This window comes from Mesoplodon densirostris, chromosome 6 (assembly GCF_025265405.1).
Source record: "Mesoplodon densirostris isolate mMesDen1 chromosome 6, mMesDen1 primary haplotype, whole genome shotgun sequence".
NCBI lineage: Eukaryota > Metazoa > Chordata > Mammalia > Artiodactyla > Ziphiidae > Mesoplodon > Mesoplodon densirostris.
In genome coordinates this window covers 37,316,291-37,343,977 of record NC_082666.1, presented here as the reverse complement: position 1 = coordinate 37,343,977, position 27,687 = coordinate 37,316,291, and the positions used below count along the sequence as shown (strand labels likewise).

Sequence of the window (27,687 nt, the reverse complement as noted above, 5' to 3'; positions counted from 1 at the left end):
GTACTGGATTAATCACAATAAGGAGACTTTTGTCTTGGCCAAAATATATTCTTAAATCAACTTTAGAATGTGGCTGCATTTTCAAGCTTAGCAGCACGAAACCCACATGACTGTAATTAATGTAATAAATCATGTTGTGGAATTTTCTACAGAATCTGACAGCACTCACTGATACATTGCTTATTAGAGACTAGAGATTTCTCGTGCAGTTTTTTATTATACTGCCAGAGACACTGAATCAAGAGTACCTTCTGATGTGTCTGAAATATCTGCTGCTGCTGTGATACATAAAATATACAGTGAGCTGCTATCAGACTTTAATATACAAAACATCATACACAATTTCCAAAAAGACTTGTTTTTGAATTCTTACTTTTCTGGACTTAGGGCAGTCGTAGAAGATACATGGATTCATTATAGATGTGACATTTACATTTTCCACGGTTTCAATCATAAAGTCCCAGCTTTACACACATGGCTCTCCTATTCAGTTCACTCTATGACAACTCCATTAGTATATAGCACAGAATACTGTTAAACAGGCATTATTTCATCAACCTCTTTATGTTCTTTCATTGTCTTTCAAAATCTGACTCTTAAGTAAAATTTTAATGAATTTAACTTATTCTCAAAAGTAAAAATTAGCCCTTGCACAGTTCAGGAATTCAGCCAGGACCGCATTTCACCTCAGTGAGTTTACATACCCTTAAATATGCTTTGTATATATAAGCATCTTCTAATTTAGAAATATCTGAACTTTAAAAAACATATGGTTTAATGGCCCTTTATTCACATGGGTAACTATTCAAATGAGGAAAATATTATTTTAAGTATACTTCCCCTAATAAAATAAAAATCATTTTATGCATTTTATCATAAAAGTAACACACTTAATATAAAAATTTTCCCCAGAAAATAAAAATACAAAGAGAGCAAAACTGCCCATAAATTTATCCTTGAAAGACAGCCACTGGATACATTTTGGTATATATCTTTCCAACTTAAAATTTTAATTAAAAATATTACTCTTTAATAACCAAGAACTAATCCATTCTGTCTTAACTGTACACTTCTCTTGTGATTTATTTTATTTTTTTCTGGAAATATTGCTTTGTCTTATGTTTAAGAGGAAAACTGTTAACACAGTTATGCCTCGATAAGTTACTATTTTTGACATATTCCTTTTGATCATCTAAAATGATATATTTTAAGACTCGAATAAGAGTTTGGCATTGGATTTATTATCCACTGGTGACACAGGAATTCCTTTCTTAGCTACTGAGAATTCCCTATATCCACTCTTGCCCCCTTTCAAACTGTTCTCCATACAGAAGCCTAAGTGAGTTTTCCTAAAAGAAAGCAGAGGAAATGAAAGTTACCTCTTATATTCTTTCTGGAAATTTTAGTATTTGCATATTTGCTTCAACATTCAACAAAAATATATTTGGCACCTCAACACGGCAGGCACTGTTTTAGGCACATCTGTATATGCTTCCTCAAGCATATACAGATGTGCCTAAACACATCTGTACAGATGTGTTTAACACTTTAATTTTCATTCCCTCGTTGTGGAGACAATTAGACAATAAAAGCAGATGGAGACTGGGACTAGAAAAGGATGAACAAAAGAAGTCCTGGCAAAGTTTTGGAGAAATGAAGAAAACCAGGGGAAAGTTGGTCCAGGTCCTAAAAGAGGACATTTAAGTGCTAAGAGGATGGATGCTGAAATGTGCAAGAGAAGCATCACTATGGCCAGTGAGCCTAGTGGTTAAGAGCATGAACTTGGGAACCAGACTGCCTAGGTGAGAATCCCAGCTCTCCCATCCTCTTATTGTGTCACCTTGGGCAAGTTCAACCTTTCTTTGCCTTAGTTTATTCATCTGAGAAATGGAGTGCATTACAGTCTTAACTTCATAGAGTTGTAAGAACTGAGTTACCATAAGTAATTGAGATAATAAGCATTCTGTAAGTATTGGCTATTATAATTGCTATTCTGTATACAGTAACCAGAGAGCTAACAGCATATGACCCTGCCTACTGAAAAGCATCTTGGAAGTAAAACAGTCATCACCATTTGTTAATAGTTCGTCAGTATGTCAGAACTGAGTATTTGAAAAGCACTTTTCATGAGTTTGCTAAAATTCTATGGCTTCAATAAGTGAGAACTTGGGCCTCCCTGGTGGCGCAGTGGTTGAGAGTCCGCCTGCCGATGCAGGGGATACGGGTTCGTGCCCCGGTCTGGGAGGATCCCATATGCCGCGGAGCGGCTGGGCCCGTGAGCCATGGCCGCTGGGCCTGCGCATCCGGAGCCTGTGCTCCGCAACGGGAGAGGCCACAACAGTGAGAGGCCCGCATACCGCAAAAAGAAAAAATAAATAAATAAATAAGTGAGAACTTAAGCACAATACGTGAGGAAACATTTGATGAATTTGAGATGAAATGCTATACCACAATAGAAATAGTTACAACAAACTTTTGATTAGAAACCATTTCTTCCTTTAAATTTACATTCAATTTACCGGATTGCATATCTTAATTAGTAAGGATCAAAATGTGAAGGCATCTTTTACTGAAAATGCATAATACAGTAAAAACTACAAAGGAATTATTCATCAACTTGAAACAAAAGATGTATGGCATATAAGTAAAGGAAAAAAAATAACCCCAAAAATAAAAATGCACAAAACTCTAATAAATTACCTCCTTTTCTGAGTTAGGTTATTAATATTCATTAAATTCCATCCAAGAAGTAATAACCTAATGGATAGGAGGATGCTAATTTCCCTAATTGTGTCAGTGGATAATAACAAAACATATTTTTGAAAAGCTCATTATAAAATAAAAATTAAAGTATTTTTCTATATGGATTGGCTTTCTATTACACATTATAAGTGCAGGCAAACCAGGAAAATAAAGCTTTTTTCTTAACAATGAGATAGCTGTTTTCCATTACATAAAATAATAATTTAGCAGCAGTAATTATAACAGTATGAAGGTGCTGAAAAGCTAGTGACCTGTAACATAAATCTTAATATACTCTAGAGACTAAAAATATTATATAAAATATAGTTTCAGGTATTATTTTTAAGGAATATGTACTTATATTTATTGACCCAAGCCCTAAAGTCAAATTCACAGAAATAGCACATTCTAGGATTATAAAGATTATTTTTCCTGCTGAATGGAGTTAGGGGTGAAAAATTAAGTAATACTTAAATTATTAAAAAAAAAAAAATTCTCAGGGGAGTGACATCAGCAAGGTGGCCAAGTAAGACATCCCCACCCCAACCCCCCAAAATAATTTGGCATCCATCCATGTACAAAACTGCTTTTGTGGGGGGCTCTGGGACTGGGTCAGAGATTGTAAAACCCTGATACAGCCCAAGACTGAGGACAGCTGTTTTGAGAAGGCAGGCTTGTGCCCAGGTGACTGACTTGCTGATCATGGTCCTGGCTACAGATCCAGAAACAGTTCCATATCGCCAGGGACTCAGTTACAGCCCCATCTGGCTTTGGTTCTGTCACCAGCACTATATGCCAAGGGACCCAGGAGGAGTCATGACCACCCATACATCGAGTAATAGGCATACACACCTTGGTTCAGGCTGTGGGCCCTAAGTGTCTCCAGCTCCTCTTGGCTGTGGTGTGGAGCCCCAGAGGTAAGTCCACCAAACTCAGACTAGAGATTCTGAAAGGGCCTGTAACGGGGCTCTAGCCCATCCTAGCCACAGTCACCAACAGGCTGACACAGGGACCTGGCAGGAGACACTCCCGTTTGCACCCCTGGAAATTCTGAAGGGGTCCTGTACTTGGCTCCAGCCCCATCACAGGAACAGGCCTGCAGGTCCAAGGATACAGCAGGAAATGCTCCTGTTCACACAACTGGAGATGCTAAAAGGGCCCTATACTCAGACAAAACTTCACTAAGGAAACTGAACCCATCATGTTGGGAGAGCTGAGGCCTCTAATGTGGGTGCTCGCATCTGAGACTTGTCTTTGGAGGCCTGCTGACCAGCCACCAATTCTCCACCCGCCGTCTCTACAAAGAGTCCTGCCTGGCAATACCTACTTTTCACTCAGGAAAGGGCCTAGGGGAAGCAAACTTATTTACACAACTGCAGAAGAAACCAACACCAGATTCTTGTCCTGTGTTCTTAAATGTGAACAAAAAATTAGACTAGGTGTCAGAAGAAAAGTAGCAGCATTAAAGAGAAGGATGAAGAAAAAGAAACATAAGAACTGAAGGAAGAGATAATTCAAAGACAAAATAATTTTTTTTAAACCCCCTAATTAAAATTCTCAAAGAGATTTGATAGATTATTATAATTATAATCCTCATAAAAGGAACAAGTACTAAAGGAAAACTTTTTTTTTTTAATTTATTTATTATTGGCTGCACTGGGTCTTCCTTGCTGCACACGGGCTTTCCCTAGTTGCAGCAAACAGGGGCTACTCTTCGTTTCTGTGCCCAGGCTTCTCATTGTGGTGGCCTCTCTTGTTGCAGAGCACAGGCTCTAGGTGCTCGGGTTTCAGTAGTTGTGACACATGGGCTTAGCTGCTCTGTGGCATGTGGGATCTTCCTGGGCCAGGGCTTGAACCTGTGTCCCCTGCATTGGCAGGTGGATTCTTTTTTTTTTTAAAACATCTTTATTGGAGTATAACTGCTTTACAATGGTGTGTTAGTTTCTGCTTTATAACAAAGTGAAACAGCTATACATATACATATATCCCCATATCTCCTCCCTCTTGCATCTCCCTCCCACCCTCCCTATCCCACCTCTCTAGGTGGTCACAAAGCACCGAGCTGATCTCTCTGTGCTATGTGGCTGCTTCCCACTAGCTATCTATTTTACATTTGGTAGTGTATATATGTCCATGCCACTCTCTCACTTCGTCCCAGCTTACCCTTCCCCCTCCCTGCGTCCTCAAGTCCATTCTCTACGTCTGCATCTTTATTCCTGTCCTGCCCCTAGGTTCTTCAGAACTCTTTTTTTTTAAGATTCCATATATATATGTGTTAGCATACAGTATTTTTCTCTTTCGGACTTACTTCACTCTGTACGACAGACTCTAGGTCCACCCACCTCATTACAAATAACTCAATTTTGTTTCTTTTTATGACTGAGTAATATTCCATTGTATATATGTGCCACATCTTCTTTATCCATTCATTGGTCGATGGACACTTAGGTTGATTCCACGTCCTGGCTATTGTAAATAGAGCTGCAATGGACACTGTGGTACATGACTTTTTGAATTATGGATTTCTCAGGGTATATGCCCAGTGGTGGGATTGCTGGGTCGTATGGTAGTTCTATTTTTAGGTTTTTAAGGAACATCCATACGGTTCCCATAGTGGCTGTATCATTTCACATTCCCACCAACAGTGCAAGAGGGTTCCCTTTTCTCCACACCCTCTCCAGCATTCACTGTTTGTAGATTTTTTGATGATGGCCATTCTGACTGGTGTGAGGTGATACCTCATTGTAGTTTTGATTTGCATTTCTCTAATGATTAGTGATGTTGAGCATCCTTTCATGTGTTTGTTGGCAATCTGTATATCTTCTTTGGAGAAATGTCTATTTAGGTCTTCTGCCCATTTTGGGACTGGGTTTTTGTTTTTTTTTTTTTTTGCGGTACGCGGGCCTCTCACTGTTGTGGCCTCTCCCGTTGCGGAGCACAGGCTCCGGACGCGCAAGCTCAGTGGCCATGGCTCACGGGCCCAGCCACGCCGCAGCATGTGGGATTCTCCCAGACCGGGGCACGAGCCTGTGTCCTCTGCATCGGCAGGCGGACTCTCAACCACTGCGCCAGCAGGGAAGCCCAGGGGTTGTTTGCTTTTTTTGATATTGAGCTGCATGAGCTGCTTGGAAACTTTGGAGATTAATCCTTTGTCAGTTGCTTCATTTGCAAATATTTTCTTCCATTCTGGGGGTTGTCTTTTCGTCTTGTTTATGTTTTCCATTGCTGTGCAAAAGCTTTTAAGTTTCATTAGGTCCCATTTTAAAATTTTTGTTTTTATTTCCATTTCTCTAGGAGGTGGGTCAAAAAGGATCTTGCTGTGATTTATGTCATAGAGTGTTCTGGCAGGCGGATTCTTAACCACTGCACCACAAGTGAAGTCCCAAGGAAAACTTTAAAAAATCATGTTAGAGGAAAGGAATTTTCAGCAATTTAAAGACTCAAAGTTTGGGACTTCCCTGGTGGCGCAGTGGGTAAGACTCTGCGCTCCCAATGCAGGGGGCCCGGGTTCGATCCCTGGTCAGGGAACTAGATCCCACACATGTGCTGCAGCTAAGAGTTCGCATGCCAAAACTAAGGAGCTGGTGAGACACAACTAAGACCCGGCGCAACCAAATAAATAAATAAATATTAAAAAAAAAAAAAGACTCAAAGTTTACCTCCCACCTATCCCTTCTTGGGAAATTATTTTATGAACTCCAGAAAAGAAAAGGAGAAAGTAAAGGGAAACATGAAATCTAGGGAACAGTGGTTGCAACCCAGGGGAAAACTCAGAGTGGGTGGGATGGTCACCTTAGGCTTACATTAAATCAACTTGTCCAAACTGTAGTAGGAAGACTAAAGGTCCAAAATAGGAATCTTGGAGGGACCACACAGATATGATAAGAGCACACTGTTCTTTTGTCAAAGAGTGTTATCAAAAATTTTAGGAACACACACACACACACACAACCTCCAAACTAGAATAATACCATATTTCATTGATTGTGAGATGCACTTCTTCACATTTTAACATCTCTGAAATTTGTCTCACAATTCCTGGGAATTATAGTTTAATTGGTAGCATGCTTTTTATTTCTTTGTGGAACATAAAATAATGGTACATCTTACAATCAATGATATTTCAGATGCAATGAAATACAGTAGTAGTAGTAATAATAATAATAATAATAATAATGCTGGGACATACTTATTGAGAACTTACTCTCTGTACCAGGCATTGTTCTAAACCCCTTACATGGATTAAGTCATTTATCCACATAACAACCCTCAGGAACATTCTCCTTTCAGTGTCCCAGAGGTTGTGAAATTCATCAGGATGAAAAGAAATTCAATCTTAGAACACTAATAGCTATGAACAATATTTACACTGTCAAAATAATATAAATGGTGTTATTGGTTTTGAACGTTTAGAGTCAACCTAAGGATAAAGCAGAAAAGACTTAATTATGGCCATAGAAGAGAATGAAAATATTGACAACCTTGTGAAATTAAGAAGATGGTAAGCAGGGAGGGGAGAACAGAAGAAGGTAGAATAAGGACACTAATATCTTCACCCTTAGGTTGAGAAAGCATATTTATTTCATCTTTCATTATCTTTAGTTTTTCTATTGGTAACGTGTTTTAATGGCATAACAATCAAATAATGGGAGGGTAATGAAACTGAATTAAATCATCATTTATAACAAGGAGTCTGTAGATATTTTCTGAAGTTGATAAATCAAGAAAAAAATCAAGAAACAGAAGTATAAAAAGTTTGTTTAAAATTTTGGAAGAACTGAAAATAGAAAGGCTCAAAAGAAGTTTCCTATGAAGAGTGGGATTATGAGGTGATGAGAGCTGAGGCGAGACTGCTATTGTTCAGCAAATTTTATGGATCGCTGTGTACATGAATAACTTTGACAAAAATGAAGAACATTGAAAAAGGCAATAAAATTATTGCTTTTTTTCTAAGAAAGCAATCCTATAGTTTTAAGGCAGTACTGAAGAATCAGCCTGATATGTGTATCATAACTGAAGTCAATAAACCACCTAAAAAAAACATGCAAAAATATAAATAAATAAAATAAACCACCTAAGATACATCAATCAACTCAGATTTACTGTTCTCTGATCACTGTACTGATCACTGTTCTCACCTAAAATAAAGCTTAAATCACCTTGTAGCCACAGAAGCATAATTCATCATTTTTGCCATGTTATATAAATACTTCTTCTGGGTCTAATACACCCTTGGGAACACAAGCCATTAGTTACATAAATGAGATCTAGACTGAAAGAGAGGTATTGCTGGGCCTAAACTACAGTGGATCACCTGCATACTGCCCATCCCTGCTGTGACCCAAGATGGTCAGGCAGCTCAATCTGTGAGGAGCAGGAGGAATCTGCTGCTTCTCAGAGGAAAACAGATACAGGGATGATGTCTGAAGCTAAGACTGCGGTACTCTGACACTGACTTGTCTGTCCAGGGGTTGTACATTATTTCATCTCTTCAGATCACAAGGAATGAATACCAAGGCTAGAAAATCAAGGTCAATGCCTCCTCAATTCTGAACTGGTGCCTAGCTTCCTAGCAGTCTTAGTCAAATCCAAATTCATTGAAGAGAATTATATTCTGAGGTTCATAGCAATTTGCTCGTCTGCTATATTTGGGTGCATTCTGCATATCAGGAGGTCTCAATTATATGTATGTGAACTTTAAGTATATAAAAACAGTTTTTACTTCAATGGTATAGTACAAAAAGTGCTTCTATTTTAAAGAAATAAAAAATCAACTAGGAAGATTTTCTTGTAAAATATTAAGACAAATGACACTTAGGAAGTGCAAGCACTGGAAAAAATGGTGATAAAACTAATTAACTTCTCAGAAAATTATGCATTTGTACAACAGAGAGCAATTAACTTGATTTTCTACTTTTGCCTTTCAGAAAACTAGTAAACAATTATATTTTTAATTCTTAAAGACAGATCACTAGTCTGCAAAAATAAGCAATATTACAATTTTAACTTAACTAGGCTCATGTTATTTTTAGATATGTAGAAAGTGTCTTGAGTAAATTATATTGTGGAATGGGTTACCTGTAGCCTCTGCACTTTTAATTTCCCTCTAAGAAAGACTTGCCTTTCATTTATCATAGTGGTTTAATTGTTCACTTAACCACTTTTAGCCATATATCATCCTAGTGTTCATAAATATGTTATCTAAAGGCAACCAATTTAGTCTTAGAAAGCCACTCACAGTTTAACAGCATCTTCGTTCAGGAAATATTTTAAACAGTTTTTTAAAAAAAATTCGGAATGTTTTGAGAGGGCTAGAGTTAAGGTGTCTCTCCCATTCAGAGTGCAGGCTGTATGTGAGCAAGATCCATGTTTTTTGCCTTGTTCATTGGGTTATCTGCAGTACCCAGCCTGAACTTGGCACTTGGTAGGCTTCCAATGGATATTTGTTGAATAAATGGTCACGGCATGTTTCAGAACTCTTAACGGATGTTTCATACTATATGCAGAGAATTATGACTACATTATAGATATATGGGTCCTGAAGACCTTTCAGCATTACCTACAACAGTGCTGTGTCTTTGGACAGAGAATACGAGGGTGGCAACAGAGATCCCAAGAGGCCAAACACTCAGAAGTCATCAAGTCTAATTTCCAAATCATCTAACTCTGTTTCTTCCACTCTAATGCCTTTATTGTTGCCTCATTCGAGCATTTATTGCCATCTCCCATCTGGATTACTGCAATTAATGGCCTATAAAACAGTTCTCAGTCCCAGTCTCTACTTCCCCACTGCTATCAGTGTGATCTTCTAAGATAATGAACTGTGTCCCTCGGCTCCCCACGTTAAGTTTGCGACATCACATGAAAAACCTTTCACAGGTGACTCCAGCCCATCTTTCCAGCAGCAACTCTCCTAACCGCTTTGAAATCTATGCTCACACCACACTCAAATCTTTGCTTCCCTGCATACGTTCCTGCCCTAATTTAATGTCTTTGCTCATGTTGTTCCATCTACTTGAAATACTCTTTCCTGTGTCCCAAAAGGCTGAGTCAACTGCTCCTCTTATGTTCCACAGCATTTTACATACCTCCTTCTATGCACTTGGAGTTGGAGTTGTTGGTTTGTCTGCTGCCTTCTCTACACAATGATATACTGGGGTCAGGGAATTTGCCATTCATCTTTGTATTTTCACTAGTCCTGTCATATGGTTGATCTTGAAATAAATGTTTGATAAACTGAAGTGCAAGTGACTTGTCCAGATGCTTAGTAGAAAAAGAGACTTAGACACGTTTCCTGTTTCTGATAAAGCGAATCCTTCTATTAAACCCTAGGTCTTTTTAAAAATGATTCTCAGAAAAAAATAATCACTTTAGGATGTACTCTAGCAGCCTAAACTTTGGAAAAGTTATAGTCATGACCTAAAAATAAAAGAAAGGGAAGGGGAAGCAATTAGTGGTGTAGTCTTTTCCTACAGCAAGACAAGCAGAGGTAGGGACCAGCGTGCAAAGCACCAACCCCTCCTCTCTTAGTTAACAAGCAGGAGACCACACTTCTTCCCCTGGAACTCCAAGCAAATCATCTAGTTTCTTTGTAACTCATTTCCTGTCAGTAAAATGAAGGAAACAACCTCTTCTTCATGCAACTCAAGTAGTGCTGATCCTGGAAATGAAAGTGCTATATATCCATAGATAATAGAGGACATTTTGTTTTTGTGGTTTTTATTTATTCCAACAGAAGAACTTAAAAAAAAAATTCTCCCATGACAACATCACATCATAATCATAAGGAGGAAAGCCAAGGTGAAATCTGTGAGAATAATTCTCAAATTCTTTGTGCATAAACAAGTATACTGGGAGATAATGGTAGTAAAGTTTGCTCTCTTACCAAAAAACCCTCTATATTCAGTAAAAACAATAATGTCATATGCCTTCATCTCATAAATATTCCACAATCAACTTTATTTATGCTTCATGATCTATGTTTAAAAAGTAATAACATTTAGAAACACACAGAAAAGTATGCAGAATACTAAATTATGCTTACTATGAACCAGAGGGCTCTGTATGGATTACTTTAATCCTTATATCAACCCTAGAGAATAGATACATTATTTTCTTCATTTTACAGATGATAAAGCTAAGCCACAGAGAAGTTAAGTGACTTGCCAAAGTCACCCAGAAAATGAGTGGCAGGGCTGGGATTTGCATCCCGGCAGCTGTGTGCCCAGATTGTCACAATTAAGCACTGTCCTTATATTGCCTCTTGTGTAACACGAACTCATGTTCCTGCCAGATTTAATAAATGTTAATAATGTCATATTTGTTCCATGGTTTTAAAAGAAAAATATCATATAAAGAAGATGTGGTACATATATACAATGGAATATGACTCAGCCATAAAAAGGAACTAAATTGTGCCATTTACAGAGACATGGATGGACCTAGAGACTGTCATACAGAGTGAAGTAAGTCAGAAAGAGAAAAACAAATACTGTATAATACTGCCTATATGTGGAATACAGAAAAATGGTACAGATGAACTTATTTGCAAAGTAGAAATAGAGACACAGATGTAGAGGACACACGTGTGGATACCAAGGAGGGGAGGGGTCAGTGGGATAAACTGGGAGATTGGGACTGACAGATATATACTACTATGCATAAAATAGATAACTAATGAGAACCTACTGTATAGACAGGGAACTCTACTCAGTGCTCTGTGGTGACCTAAATGGGAAGGAAATCCAAAAAAAGAAGGGATATATGTATACATATAGCTGATTCACTTTGCTGTACGGCAGAAACAATACAACATTGTAAAGCAATGATACTCCAATAAAAACTTTTTTTAAACTAAAAAAATAAAATATCACAGATATTCAAGTTTCCTGTGCACCCATTCTCATCCCCCCTCTTTCCCAAAGGCAACCACTATCATGTACTGATGCATCATGGGTCCGTCCAGCCCATGTTTCATAATTGACTACTGTGGTATGTGAGAGTGTAACATACAGTACATAGTAATGCCTGTTTGTTTTTTAGGTATTGTACTCTAAATATTATTCAGCAACTCCGTTTTCAAGATTTATCTACATTAATTAATGCAGATCTGCCTGACGCATATATTCCATTGAAAAATACATCACAATTTATCTACTGACAGACACTGAGGTTGTTAACTGATTTTTTTCCTTGTTATCACAAAGAAAGTTGCAATGTATACCCCTCCACATTTCTCCTTTTATATATGAGGAAATTTCTCTAGATAGCTGCCTAGAAACTGAATGCCAAGGTTATATGATATGCACATTTTAACTTTATTAGATACTATAAGTTGCTCTCCAAAGTGGTTGTGCCAATTTATATTCCCACCAGCATGTTCCCCATACTTTCAACAACGTCTGGAGTAAAAATTGATAATTTTTGCCTTTCTGATGGTATCGTATTGTTGTTTTAATTTACATTCCCCTGATAACCAGTGAGGCTGAACATTTTTCATATGTTTATTAACTATATGGGTTTCCTCTTATTAGAAGTGCCTCTTCATTTCCTTTGCTCATTTCTCTACTGGATTATTCAACCTGTTCCCTACTGACTTGTGGCAGTTCTTTACATATTCTGTATATGAATATTTTTCGTTATGCACATTAAAATCATCTCATAGATTACTGCTTGTCTTTTAACTTTATGATATCCCTGTCTCAGGTAAGATTTTAAAGGCTGTCAGCATTTTCAATCTTTTCCTTTATGGTTTGTGCTTTTTTGTGTGTCTCATTTAAAAAACTGTTCCCAACACCAAGGCCGTTTTGCAAGATTTCCTTCAAGCAGTTTTAAGTTTTATATTTCCATATTTAGATCTTTAAATGAGTTTTATTTTCAGGTCTGATGTGACATAAGGATCTAATTTTATTTTGTTCTACACGGATGACCAACTGTGCAATATCATTCATTGTCTGGTCCATCCTTCTCCCACTGATTTGTGATGGCTCTATTTCACATACAGTTCACATATATGTGCAGGAGTGTTTCTAGGCTCCCTATTCTGTTCCATGGCTCTATGTGTCTATCTTTGTTGCCAAACTATTCCATTTTAATTACTACAGCTTTATAATAAGTTACATATAATAATGTTATAAATTATATGTTATATAAGGTATAGTGGGTTTTCATTACCGCCTTGGTAAAACGTTGGTGAAGACCTAAATACTTTGAAAAGACATGACGATACAGCCAATTATTTTTCTTTTCATAACAGAGTGACTGTACTTAATCTCATGTCTCCCTCCCATACTCCTTCCCCAGTATAGAAAACAAGCCTAAAAACTGATTTAAAACCACAACTTCGTCTTTTCTGAGAACTGCAAAACAGGAAGGAAGGAAGGAGGGAAGTTCCCCTCAGCCAGAGGCTGGAGACTACCATCTCCAGTTCCTTAAAATCATTTTGATCACGGGAGTTCTACTATACATGATAAAACCTAAGACAATCCCCCCCAACCACCACTCTGAGAACTGCCCTTTGATCCTGGGGAGGAGGGGCTCTGTGACACTTAGGTAGGGGAGAGAAGACCCTGTGACACTCAAGTAGGACAGTCAACAGCTGGTAATCTTCAAGTACAGAAACAATTGAGACCTGTGATACTCAGCAGAGGGGTGGAAGGTGCCTCCAAAAGCCTATTAGAAAGGGTGCTGATAGTAATACCTGAAAGGGTTCACAGTGTTCAGTAACACGCTTAGGGATCTATAGCTTCATCAAGGTTTTGACCTGCTCTCTCTTCCTATGGACATATCGTATCAGTCCCAGATCATAATGGGAGAGAGGGACCTGATTTCTTCCCTGTGCAATTAGGTGAGTGGAGTGTTGAGTGGAACAAAGTTATTGATTTTAGATGATGTTGCTAACATCAAGCAGTGAGTCCTGGAAACTCCTGGGAGCAGGTACGTAACTTTCCCCCTGGACACATTCTCAACATTGACTACTTACTGACAGGATGACTGCATGTATACTATGCGCAAGGCATTGGGACTGAAGAGAAGGGTGCTTGGTAGCTCCATTAAAGCCTCCCTCAGCATTACAAGAGAAGGGGTACACGAATAAATTACGTAAGCATCTAGTCCATTTACTTTCTTCTAAGAGGCCTAATGAAATGAAGCTCACTCCCTTTTACCAGATCTTACCAAACTTTCCACATTTTTACCACCCACTACTGATGTCAACTCAAGGGTGAAATTATGCAAAGAGAAAAAGAAATGGAGGGTAAAAAGGAAGAAAAGAAATAAAATATATGAGACAATATGAAATGTCTATGTGCAGATTTCCTAATATCCTCCTTATTTGGGCTACCTCCTGGTGATTTTGAAGGTCAATCTCTCTGTCTCAGGGGATCAAACTGAGAAATAGTAAAGAAATAAAATAGATCATTTCAGGGAATAGTAGCATCATGTGAACTGACATGAGAAAAAATACACCTAAGAGAAAACTAATCATTCAAAATTAACTTTTAAGAAATACTCAACATTGTGTTAAGAAGCTCCAACTGTGTTTTCTCTCATTTTTCCAAAACTGCTCTTAAAGCCCATAGCCGAGTGCAAAGGTACTAAGTACCTCCTTCTCATTCCCAGTTCAGTGGAACTCCCCACAATGGACATATTTCAGCAAAAACCCCCACTGGGAAGGGAGAGAAGGTTTAGGGCGAGGAGAAGCTATCTCTATCCCTCAACATCTTATGGGTGGCTTACAGTTTGTATAGCAAGATAGCACACACTATAGGGCATATTGTATTAGTGGTTACTTAACAAGGTGATATTTATTTTAGCTAAAAATATAAACCTAGTGATAAAAAGAAAATTATTTTATTTTTCATGCCACATCTAGGAGAGGTGAACATGTTTCCTGGGTTCAGAGGTTATATTCCTCCAGCTTCTTTGTTTAAAACAATGAAAGCCCAGTCTAGCTAGTTTAGGCAAGAAAAGAATTTAATAAAGGCCACACAATTTCCCACAACACCAGGAAACCAGGTTTAGAGGTGACCACGCCACAGATTTGCGCTGTTGGAGACAAATCAGCCACCAAACTCCAGCTTGGGATTCTAACAGTGGAACACTGCTCCTGCTGCCTCTAGAAACTGGACTGTATTTACCAAAAACAGATTCTTCTAGGTACTTCTTTTTTTTTTTTTTTTTGGCTGCACTACACACAGCATGTGAGATCTTTATTTTTTCTTTTTTTAAAATTTATTTTTGGCTATGCGTGGGCTTTCTCTAGTTGTGCTGAGCAGGGGCTAATCTTTGTTGTGGTGCACAGGCTGCTCATTGCAGTGGCTTCTCTTGTTGCGGAGCACAGGCTCCAGGCGCACAGGCTTCAGAAGTTGTGGCACGCAGGCTCTAGAGTGCAGGCTCAGTAGTTGTGGCACACGGGCTTAGTTGCTCTGCGGCATGTGGGATCTTCCCAGACCAGGGCTTGAACCCGTGTCCCCTGCATTGGCAGGCAGATTCCTAACCACTGTGTCACCACGGAAGCTCCCAGCATGTGGGATCTTAGTTCCCCTACCAGGGATCGAACTCATGCCCCCTGCACTGGAAGCATGGAGTCAACCACTGGATCTCCAGGGAAGTCCTAGGTACTTCTGATTAGAGTCTAGAGTGAGTGCATTTGACTGGCAAAGTTTCAGGTCACTAGACTGTGCCCTCACTGAAGTATAAACTTGGAAGAAAAGCGAGTTTCTGGCCTCTCCAATGAGGAAGTGCAGATATACAAAGGAGGGAAGAGTGTTCAAAGTCACAGTGAGGCCAGAGGGAATAACAATGTGCCCTCTAATGTGGAACCTGCATTTCCTAAACCCCTGCTTCTCAAGCTTCAGTGTGCAAACAGATCACCTGGAGATCTTGTTAAAATGCAAATTCTGATTCTGTGGGTCTGATTCTGAGAATCTGCATTCCTAATAAGTTCCCAGGTGAGACTGGTCCATAGACCATTTTAGTAGATGAATAGATGTTACTGCATAAAATCAGAATCTATTATACTTGACTATTCAAGAGTATTGAGCACAGTCTAATAATGGCAGCAATGATGATGACAATGAAAATATTAATAATGGTGGAAACTATTATTTATTGAATGTTTATCACATGTCATGTACTCTCTCTCTTTTTTTTTTTTTTTTTTTTTAGTACGCAGGCCTCTCACTGTTGTGGCCTCTCCCGTTGCGGAGCACAGGCTCCGGATGCGCAGGCTCAGCGGCCATGGCTCACAGGCCCAGCCGCTCCGCGGCATATGGGATCCTCCCGGACCGGGGCACGAACCCGTATCCCCTGCATCGGCAGGTGGACTCTCAACCACTGCGCCACCAGGGAGGCCCCATGTACTCTCTTTAGTGCTTCACCTATACTTTGCATTTGGTCGTCAAACAATCCTGTGAGACAGACATGTTATTACTTTTCAAATGAGGAAACTGAGTCTCAAGAGAAATAAACTGACTTAACTAAGGTCACAAGGCCAATAGGAGGCAGGGCTGGGAATCAACCTAGGCATGTCTGATCCCAAACTCTGAGTGCTCAAGCTCTACTATCTCAGTGCCCAGCACTGCCTGCCATATCAATCCTCAGATGAGCACCCCTTTATGAAAACGAGGGAAATGATGGTATTAACTGAGCCTGAATTTTAATTTTGCCTCTCTTACCTTTCAGAATTTATGTTGCAGGTCTTCCTGCAGGAAGGTACAGGAAAGGGTGTGGCTAAGAAAGCAAATTTATTCTTGTTCCACCTTGAAAGAAGAGGCATATATTTCTTGTAGGGTAAGAAAATATATAAAATAATGTATGCATGTATATGTATATATACATATGCATATATATACAGACATAAAAGCATATGCTTACTTATACATATTTCTATCTCTTATATTAGAACACTGTTCTAGTATACCTAGTCTTTGAATGACACATATAAACAACTCCTCTATCTGCCCACACAAAGAAAACTAAATGCTCAAAAAAACAAACAACAGCAACAAAGACCCACCCCCCACAAATAGTAGTAGGTGTCTCTGGTGTGCTGCCTCTTTCAAGATTAGAATCCAGAATGTCCCTGGAAGAACACTCCCACCTGACCCCAACACTCGGCTGTGGGGTCTACTTAGGACTGGTCTCAATACAGTTCCCAGGGTATGAGCTTGATGCTTCAAAGACTAATTCGGGGGTTAGTGGGAAGGCAGTGGCACAGGCTCTGTCCACTGCTAGGCATGAATCCCAGCAACACTTGGCAACCGCCTCGGGGACCAAGCAGGGATCAAGTATCTATAGGTGAAGCTAATACAGAGGAAGCTGAGACGAGACATGGTAAGAGAGAAACTATAGACATTGTTTGAACCCTGGATAAAAAGCTCATTTGAAGATGTGTCCTTCGACTATAACGCAGTTAATTGTCTTTATACATTTATTTTAACTCAGACCTTCTGTTTCTGATAAGAGAAACCATTGTTTATTTGTGTCAACACAGACCAAATAACTAGAAGTAATATGCAACTTAATTTTTAAAACCTCACTGAACTCAATTTTACATGAGTAGGTTTCAAAAAGTATTCTATTAAATGCTTTAGACTACATCCATTTTTCTCTGAATGCATTGTTTTATAGAAAATATAATCAATTAGTAAAAATTAGAAGAAAAAAGATAAAGAGATTAAAAAAACCCTAGAACTGAAAATCTAGAAATAGACCCAGTTATAAGCAAAAATGTGATACATAAATCAATTCAGTGTACAATGGGAATTATTCAGTAAGTGATGTTGGAACATTTGACTACCTATAAAAATAATGAAGTGAGGTTCCGCCCTAAAATATATTCTGGTTGTAGAGTTAAAGGTAGAAAAAGAAAGGAGACAGAAGGGGAGGAGAGGAAAAGAAAACCAAAAAACAAAACAGAAGACAATATAGGAAAATATTTATTTGATTCAAGACAGGAATTCCTAAGCAAAATGCCAAAGGCAGAAAAGATGATAGCTAACTAGACAGATAGATAGGTAGGTAGAGGTTGAAAGAGCAGCCTTCATAAAAATTAAGAAAATCCATACCTCAAAAAATCCCATCAACAAAATTATATAGAAATTAATGGTGGACTCCCCTGGTTGCACAGTGGTTAAGAATCCACCTGCCAACGCAGGGGACACAGGTTCGAGCCCTGGTCCGGGAAGATTCCATATGCCGCGGAGCAACTAAGCCCGTGCACCGCAACTACTGAGCCTGCGCTCTAGAGCCCGTGCTCTGCAACAAGAGAAGCCACCGAATGAGAAGCCCACACACTGCAACAAACAGTAGCCCCTGCTCGCTGCAACTAGAGAAAAAGCCCGTGCGCAGCAATAAAGATCCAATGAAGCCAAAAAATAATGATTAAAAATTAATTAATAAAAAAATTAATGGTAAAGTGGGAAAATGTATTTCTAATATACATGGATACGTATTTCCAATATATATGATAGACTATGAGTTAATATTTCTAATATATAAAGAACACATATGAATCTATTAGAAAAAGATAAAGATGTAGATTTTCAAAAGAAAACACATATATTACAAATGTGAAAAGCAAAGGTTGATTGCTTGCTACAGTAAGACTTCTGGGAAAAAAAGCTGACTAATAAAAGGGGTTCTCCCACACTGTTGGTGGGAATGTAAGTTGGTACAGCCACTATGGAAAACAGTATGGAGGTTCCTCAGAAAACTAAAAATAGAATGACCATATGACCTAGCAATCCCACTTCTGGTAATATATCCAGACAAAACTATAATTCAAAAAGATACATGCACCCCTACATGCATAGCAGCACTATTCACAATAGCCGAAACATGGAAACAACCTAAATGTCCATCGACAGATGAATGGATAAAGAAGACGTGGTACATAAATACAATGGAATACTACTCAGCCATAAAAAAGAACGAAAAAAATGCCATTCACAGCAACATGGATGCAACTAGAAATTATCATACTAAGTGAAGTAAGTCAGAAAGACAAATACCATATGATATCACTTATATGTAGAACCTAAAATATGGCACAAATGAACCTATCTACAAAACAGAAACAGACTCAGACATAGAGAACAGATTTGTGGTTACCAAGGGGGAGGGGGGAGGAAAAGGGATGGACTGGGAGTTTGGTAGCTGCAAACTATTACATTTAGAATGGATAAACAACAAGGTCCTAATGCATAGCACAGGGAACTATATTCAATATCCTGTGATAAAACATGATGGAAAACAATATAAAAAAAGAATGTATACACGTGTATAACTTTGCTGTACAGCAGAGATTAGCACAACATTGTAAATCAACTATACTTCAAGTAAACACGGGGGGTTCTTGCACAAAATCATAAAAGAAGCTGTGTGTATGTATGTATATTTAAGAAATATACACATAGAAACCCAACTCATGATGCAATAAAAATTTAAATTTATGACCAATGCTCCAAATTTACATAAAAATCTCAAAATTAATGGAATCTAAAATACTGCGAGATAGTCAATATTTTTTCTAATAATGTATGTCCTCTTTACTCATGACTGTTTGCTAAGATTTGAGCATTGTAATAGGGCTGACATGAAAATTAATAATTTTATCCACACATTGTTAACATTTTATAACTTTGTGAGTTTAGTTCTAAACAGAAATAAGAACAGTTTTCCAATAGGTAAACAGATTTTTTTTGGCCACACTGCGCATCTTGCGAGATCTTAGGTCCCTGACCAGGGATTGAACCTGGGGCCATGGCAGTGAAAGCACCAAGTCCTAACCACTGGACTGCCAGGGAACTGCCAGGAAATAGAATTTAAATGACATCAGTAAAACTAAACAAAATGGAACAATTTCTCTTTGTTTCTGTCTGACTAGTCATTTGTCAAATTATTTATTTTAAAAATATTATTCAAAGATATGCAGTATTTCTACAATGATTTGATAAAGACTTAAGGTTGCACAACATCCAGTTTAAAAGTACCTGATGTTGCTTTTAGCTAGTTCTTTCAGAACCTTTCTTCTTTGCTTAGTCCTAAGTATGCTTTACATATTAAGTACTTAAGGTCCATTTGTACATATTCATTCACATACATTTGGATGTGCTGGATTCTAATTTTTTTTAAAAAACCTATGTTTAAAATAAATTTATTCTAATATAAATAAATATGCAAATAAATAAATAAAACTTTTAGAGCACAGAGCCTAGTTCGGGCTCTACAGAACAAAGGTAAATTATAAGTTAACTTTATATATCTCTCATAAAAGAAAAGTATCAATCAGATTTTTATTTGTCCATTGATGTTTCCAGTCCAAATAGTGTTTCTCTAAAGCTAATAATATCTTAGCAATATAATATCCTTCCACAGAACAATGGATCAAAACGTCAGGATCATTCTTTAGGAAATTCCTATTACAGTTAGTTTGAGCCTCAATGTCTCATTTACTATATACATACTAGCGGACTAATATCCCCTAGGCAGATGCAAGGAAATCTTTCAACTTGCTTTTGCAGGGGTAAATTATTAGAAGGATATACAATACAAACAACAGTTTTACTAAGCGGTTTTGCTATACTGGACCACTTTGTAAAATACATTTCTGAATTCTACCCTCAAATATAAATTAAGTGAGAATGTAGAAATTCTGTCAGGCTGTCTCCTATTTTACAAAAAAAAGGGGGGGAGGGGGACAAATAAATAAACCAAATTCACAACTATTTAAGTGAAAAGGTACTACTTATATCCTATATGTATCAAGAGTTAGAGTCTTACTACAAAGACTTTCACAAGCCTAATAAAGATAATATTGTGTCTAATGATGTGAATATTGGCCAAAGACCATGTTGTGATTAAGTGATTGAATTAAAACTAGAAAGGAAGGAAGGAAGAAGGAGAGACAGCCCAGGGAATGGGAGAGAATATTTACAAATCGTATTTAATAGAAGACTTACAACCAGAATCTATAAAGAACTCTTATAACTCACCAATAAAACGACAACATAACTAGAAAATGGGCAAAGGATCTGAATGGATTTTTCTCAAAAGAAAGATATACAAATGGCCAATAAGCACATTAAAAAAATATAGTCATTAGGGTAATACAAATCAAAACTACAACAAGTTACTACTTCACACACCCAGCAGGATAATTTTTTCAAGGGAAAATAACAAGTGTTGGTAAGCATACAGTGAAATAGGAATCTTTTAAAATTGTTGGTGAGATTGTAAAATGGTGAAGCTGCTTTGGAACAAACACCATTTGGCAGTTCCTCAAACATAGAGTTACCATATGACCCAGTGATTACACCTCTAGGTAGCTGCCCAAGTGAAATGAAAATATATGTCCACACAAAAACTTGTATATAAATGATATTAGCAGCATTATTTACCACAGCCAAAAAATGGAAACAACCTAAGTATCCACCAGCTCTAAAGGAACAACAAAATGTGGTCTATCCATACAATGAAATAGAAAGGAAAATAACACTGATAGATGCTACCACATAGATTAACCTTAAAAAAATTATGCTAAGTACAAGAAGGCCATCACAAAAGGCCACAAAATAAGAGTCTATTTATATGAAATGTGCACAACAGGCAGATCCATAGAGTCAGAAAGTAGATTAGTTGTTGACTGGGGCTGGGAGGAGGAAAAAAAGAATTACTGCTAATGGGTATGGGGTTTCTTTCTGGGGTGATGAAAATATTTTGAAATTAGATACTAGTGATGGTTAATAATAGCCCAGATTAAATAAATACTGAATGTTAGAATTACAGAACATTTAGAATGTTAGAATTACAGATAGGGGCCTCATATAATTATTTCTTTCTCCTCTCAATCCATTCTAGTTAGGTCCATGTATTCCAGAAATGCAAGTTATCTGATTATTATAAATTTTGAGAGAAAAAATAAAATACTTCTTCGAGATATATTTGTTGCTTTTTTAAAAAAACTTGTTTTAAACTGCCACACCAACTAAAATGAATAAAGTACTAAAGTGGTTCAAATAAATAATACTGAAAAAAACATCAGGTCTATTTTCAACGTATGCCTAAACCAACAACGTTTTGGCTTCAAAATAGAACCAAGAGCATTAAAAAAAACTTTCAAAAATAACTTTACTTATAAAAATTCAGCTTAAGATCAGATACAAACCTTAAATACAGCCATGCAATATCAACAGCACAATCCTACAGCTGTCCTCTCAGCCCTGAGGTACACCGACTGGATAAGTGGCCTTATTTCAGATGAATTTCCTTTACTTTATCACCTGGATGTATAATATTTCATTATTTCTATCTTTCTGAGAATAATAAAGGCCCAAATTCTAGCAAATTGAGCTAGTGGTTTTAGGAGTGCTGACGGCGCAGAATTCTCTGATGTATGTGGATGAGGGACTCTGTCACCTCACGTGCCATACCTGGTATGCACTGTGCCGTGGCCTCAGTGGTTATGGTCGGAGCAACTGGGGGCTGCTGCTGACTGGAGCTCACTTCTGGCTCTGTGTTAACTGAGGGAGAAAGGGCCACCTCACAGGAGGAGACCTGGCTGGGCAGATGGGACAGGAACTCTTCAGAAGCAACTTGCTCATCCTGACCAGGCAGCTGCAGGGCAGACAAAGGGATGTTGATCTGTTTGTTAGGATGGGATGTGCTCACCGGCATCTGTATGGCCACCTGCTGGCTGGTGCCATGGGCACTAGTGGGTCCTCTGTTTGGTGAAGCCAAAGATACCCTACCAGTCTTCTGGACGACTGGTCTAGATATCACAGAGGGGGATGCAGACATACCATGTGGGTCTAGCTCTGTGCTGATGGCAGATGTTACATGGGGAATCAGCTTAGCAGACCCTATACAGGAGGGACCAGCATGAGTCTGAGGCTTAGGTTTTGCCATCTGCGTCAACGAGAGGGCTGGTCCATCTACCCCTCCGGTCAGCTCTGCATTCGCCACAATATAATAATCTTCAGGAATCTCCTGTTTGATTTTCTTAATGATCACATCACTGCTGCATTCATCAATCATCTGAGCTTGGGAGCTTGAATGAAGAGAAGATGGGACTATTCCAGGCCTTTTTCGAGCAATGCTTTGAGGCCTTTGGGTTTGGGGTTCAAAGTCACTATCCTCATCTGTAACAGAAGACTCACAAACCATGTCAAACAGAGTGTTTTCATCTTCATACTCTTCAACAGCTTCATCCAGTTCAGAGGGCTCACTGCAATAAGAGAAGTCACAAGAGTCTCTGGTCCGATTACAGTCTAGCTTTGCTTTCACTGGTCTCCCAGGGTACCTTTCAACGGGGCTAGTTTGTGTCTCAGAGGGCACTCCAATTATACTGGGACTATCAGAGTTAAAACTTCTGTTATCCTGGAAACAGACCCTTTCTTGGGAGCCAGCTCTGCAAGTAGCTGTCAGTGGCCAGTGATAAGCATGGCCCGCACTACAGCCCCACATTGCTGTCAGGTTCCCATGGGAACCTTCCGAAAGCAAATGTTTCAGGTTTGGAATGAGGCTGCAAATGGTCCCATGGCTGTGGGCCCAGCTGACCAATTTGGATAGATTCTCAGATGAGGTATGAAGGCAATCCTCCATGTTACAGGATCAGCAGTGTCTTTCCTAAAGGAAAATAATCAGAATAAGAAGCTATTATTACCAAAGATATTCCCATATCTCATTCACTTCAATTTCCTTAAACTATGATCATGTGGCATTAAAAAAATGTACTTCAAAACTGTATCCAGTTAATATCACTGCATATGGGCAGAGACTGGAAGAGAATACAGGAAAAAAAGTAAAAACAATCGATGGTTTATGGCTGTGGGACTTGAGAAAATTTTTGTTAATTTCCTCTATTGTTATAATGTCTACATAAGAAAAAAAAGTGAAAGAAAGAAAAAAAGAAACAAGCAATAAAAAAGAGGTGAGCTTTTTACATTTTACTTCCAAAGTCACACAGAGAGAGGTTCAGTCAGCCCTGTAATAATAAAATGCGTGTATTATTTGTATTAACCAGGAGGATGAACTTCTAACTTCACCTTCTGCTACCATAAACTTCATTACTAGAGGCAGGGCCACCAAAGGCTTAGATCCATTCTAGGATGGAGGTCAGAGAAGGGAAATCTGGTTTTCTGCTGGGCACCAGAAAACAAATGGCACTACTGGGAGTCCAAGAAGAGAATGAGGGGCTGTATCTGGGAAGTGGGGAAGAAAAGTCTTTAACAGAGATGGGAAAACAGTCTGGGAGGGGAGCCACTAGAGGCCCCTGCTGGGGTCAGGGGCACAGGCAGGCTGTAGACCAGAAGCAAGGATGGGTAGGCCGGGGGCCAGCACCCTAACCAAATCTTAGGAGCAGGCTTCCCACCTCCTTGCTGTCTGAAATTCCTGAGACATTGCCTTTATCTCACAATTTAGAGGTAAAAACATGCGTCTGGTGTATTTTACCACCTGAGGTTCCTATACACCCAAGTTGGTATATAATCAACTACCACAGAGGAATGAATCATTCCTTATTGGGAAGAGGTCAAAAGGAATACTTGTTATGGGTCCTTGACTGGGTAAGAGTGAGGACAACATGATGAGCAAAAAAAGTAAAGAGGCACGTGGAGTCCACATGTGATTAGAAAGGTTTAATAAGGCTCTGTCAAAAGGGACATCCCGGGAAGAACTAGGGAGGAAGGAACAGAATCTTTCTTTTTTTTTTTTTGAATTTTATTTATTTATTTTTATACAGCAGTTGTTATTAGTTATCCATTTTATACATATTGGTGTATACATGTCAATCCCAATCTCCCAGTTCATCACACCACCACCACCCCCCACCACCACTTTCCCCCTTTGGTGTCCATACATTTGTTCTCTACATCTGTGTCTCTATTTCTGCCCTGAAAACCAGTTCATCTGTACCATTCTTCTAGAGGAACAAGGATCTTGATGTGTGTTCCCTGGTCATCTGCAGCTGTGGGTGACAAAAGGTACCTCGCTGGAAGTGGGCTCTGCACTAAGGTGCCAAGGTCCAACTGCAATGCCACGTGACCATGCAAAAGGGCGCATAAGAGCCTCCATTCTCTGCCCTGCCTCCATGGCACACCAACAGTAGAGTTTGGTAAATTCAAATCCTTTAACGTGTTTTGTAACATGTGTGATATGGCCTCTGTGATACGGCCACGGCTATAGTCAACCTCCCGAACCTCATTTTCTACTACTACTATGGCCTTTTCCCATATCCCCTGTCTCCTCTCTAAACAGTTTCTCACCCCCACTGGGCCTCTAAAAACTCATTCTTTGGCTTGATATGTAGCCTTCCTCTTTCTTCACCTGGAAAACCCCTTCAAGACTGACCTTGGGACCACCTCCTGTTGAAGTCTTTCTAGACACTCCTTCAGTCTCAGAGATTTTAGATTTTCTTCCTGTACTTCCATTATCTCAAGAAACTTGGTCTTTGCTGTACTGTTATCAACTGACATTCTTATCCATTTCCCAGACTTGACTGAGGATTACCTGAGGACAGGGACTATGATAAAATGTTTCATTCATCAATGAGGACCTACATAGGGATACAGAAGTTAATAAGATATGGTCCTGCTCTTGAGACCTTATAATCTATTGCTGGTGCTGAATAAATGAATGAAGAGTGAATGAACGAATTTATAAATGCTGGCAGCACCATCAACACTAACAAAGTAAATATATAAGACCCTCAAATAAGAAACAAGAAATTTCCTCCTATGCCTTTTATTGTAATCATTCAAGGGATTAGAGGATTTTCTCCCCAGTGATGTAACCAAAACACGGCTGTCTTGTGTATGTAGGAGAGTAATACATGAACAACCAGATTTTATGAAGCAGCACAATAAATCAGAAGGACAGGGACTAGTGTGGGAGTCAAGAACTTCAAATTTTCGTCCTGGAACTCCTGTCTGTGGCCTCAGACAAGCCACTAATTATCTCTAAGCTTAAAATGACAGGACTATAATCTTTGTTTCCTTCGTACTCTAGCAATTTAGGAACTTACTTCATTTATATTCCTTTCATATAACTTTAAAGTAGAAATGCAGAAAAACAGAAAGACTGGGGGGGGTGTGTTGATGTTTGTTTGTTTGTTTGTGTGTTGTCTGTGCCGCACGGCTTGCGGGATCTTAGTTCCCCAACCAGCGACCGAACCTGAGCCCTCGGCAGTGAAAGCACAGAGTCCTAACCACTGGTCCACCAAGGAATTCCCTGATGTTTGTTTTTTGAGCTTTCTTAACATATCTGTTTAGTTGGTATGGCAGAGATTGCTGTTTGCCTACCCAGTATCCATTGTCTCTTATTCATTACAGAGTCCCAATCTATTGGGGCAGCAATATGCTCACCTAAAACATATTTCCCAGCTTCCTTTGAAATGGGAAATCTCATGACACCGTTCTGGCCAATAATATGTAAACGGAAGTCACTGGGTGGGGCTTCTGCAAAAGCCCTTTGAAGTACAAACTTGTCCCAGTTTTTGCCTTTTTCCCTTTTGTCCTTCCCTTTCTTCCTGCCTGGAATAAGGACATGATGGCTGGGCCTGCAGAGGCCATCTTAGGAGCATGAAATAAGGACTTAAGGATGGGAGAGAATAGTCAGAGGAGCTTAGTGACATCATGGAGCCACTGCATCAGCTCTGACTTGCCTAAGACTCCTTGTTACTTAAGGGAAAGATAAACTCCAGATCTTGCTTAAGCCACTGTTGTTGAAGTATTTGATTACACACAGCTGAACTCAACTACTAACTGATACACAAAAAATAATACATTCACCTCTGGTTTTTGAAACCTTAGAGCAGAATCCTTCATTTTCTTTGCACTATACTCTAGGTTTCTCAGACTGGATTCCACAAATAAATCTTGGGAGGTCTATAATTTTATGGCATAATGTTTATAATTGTTTTCATCTTCCAATTTGTTGGGAAACTTGTTCATGCTGTTCTCTTTTTAGCAGATATAAATACAAAACTACTTTTCTGCATTAATAATTTTCAAATGAAAAGTATTATGATTTGACATCATGAAAATGGCATATGTAATGGTGAAGCAAAATACCTCTTTAAATGTCGTAGGCTAACAAGAAAAGAAATAAATGATATGTGCTCAGAAAAAATCATATACACTATGACACAATATTTGAATGAAGTCATTGTAACAGTTCAAACTGTAAAAAATGTGGCAGAATCAAAACACAAAATTGTATAAGCCTGAGGAAGTCAAAAGTACTTATTGTCCAGGTAAAAGCTACTATACAGTAGTAAAATAGTAACTTTGCTGAAGACCCACAGCCAGAAAAAATTATAATTAAAATAAAAGGCAAAGCGGATAAAACTTTAAATTTTGTTAAAAGCTTATCCACTTAATTCTATAATAATCATCAACCTTTAAGAATCAACAGGTAGTAATCATAAATCACTTATATTACATTATGAAACTTACTAGCAATCTCATGAAGAGGCTCTTAAACTTTTCTTGAGTACCATAAAATGAAAATATTTTTCCAGTATTACTATTAATATAATTCAACCAGGCAACCAATGTTAACTGGTAGCTATGAGAGCATAATTAGCTAATATTTAAGGTACTTAAATGGACTGAGTCTAAGCTGACAAGGAATAGCTATCAATATACTGCAATATATTCAAAGTTTAATACAAAACAGAATCAACCATAAGACAATCAAGGTACTTTCAAACTGAGAATAAATACAGCTAACCCTTGAACAATATGGGTTTGAACTGCGCAGATGTAGTTAAACACTGATATTTTTAGTATATCAGTACTAAATAGTAAATAGTACACTACTACACAGTCAGTGGTTGAACCCTGGATACAGAGGGCCTACTATAAATCATACACGGATTAACTTGGAGTTGTTCAAGAATCAACTGTAGTTTCTAGGATCTACTAATTTCCTTCAGCAGTCTGA

The 27,687-nt window shown here is 38.5% G+C and overlaps 1 protein-coding gene across 2 annotated transcripts in view; it reads right to left on the bottom strand.

Annotated features, from left to right (window-relative positions):
• The window catches only part of KIAA1958 (KIAA1958 ortholog), an 83,534-nt gene extending 60,188 nt beyond the window's left edge, over positions 1–23,346 (bottom strand). For both annotated transcript variants that reach the window (XM_060100893.1, XM_060100892.1), the window contains exon 1: positions 22,176–23,346. In XM_060100893.1, coding sequence (XP_059956876.1) covers positions 22,176–23,346 — 1,171 coding nt within the window. The remainder of the gene's footprint in view (positions 1–22,175) is intronic.
• Between the last annotated feature and the right edge of the window lie 4,341 nt (positions 23,347–27,687).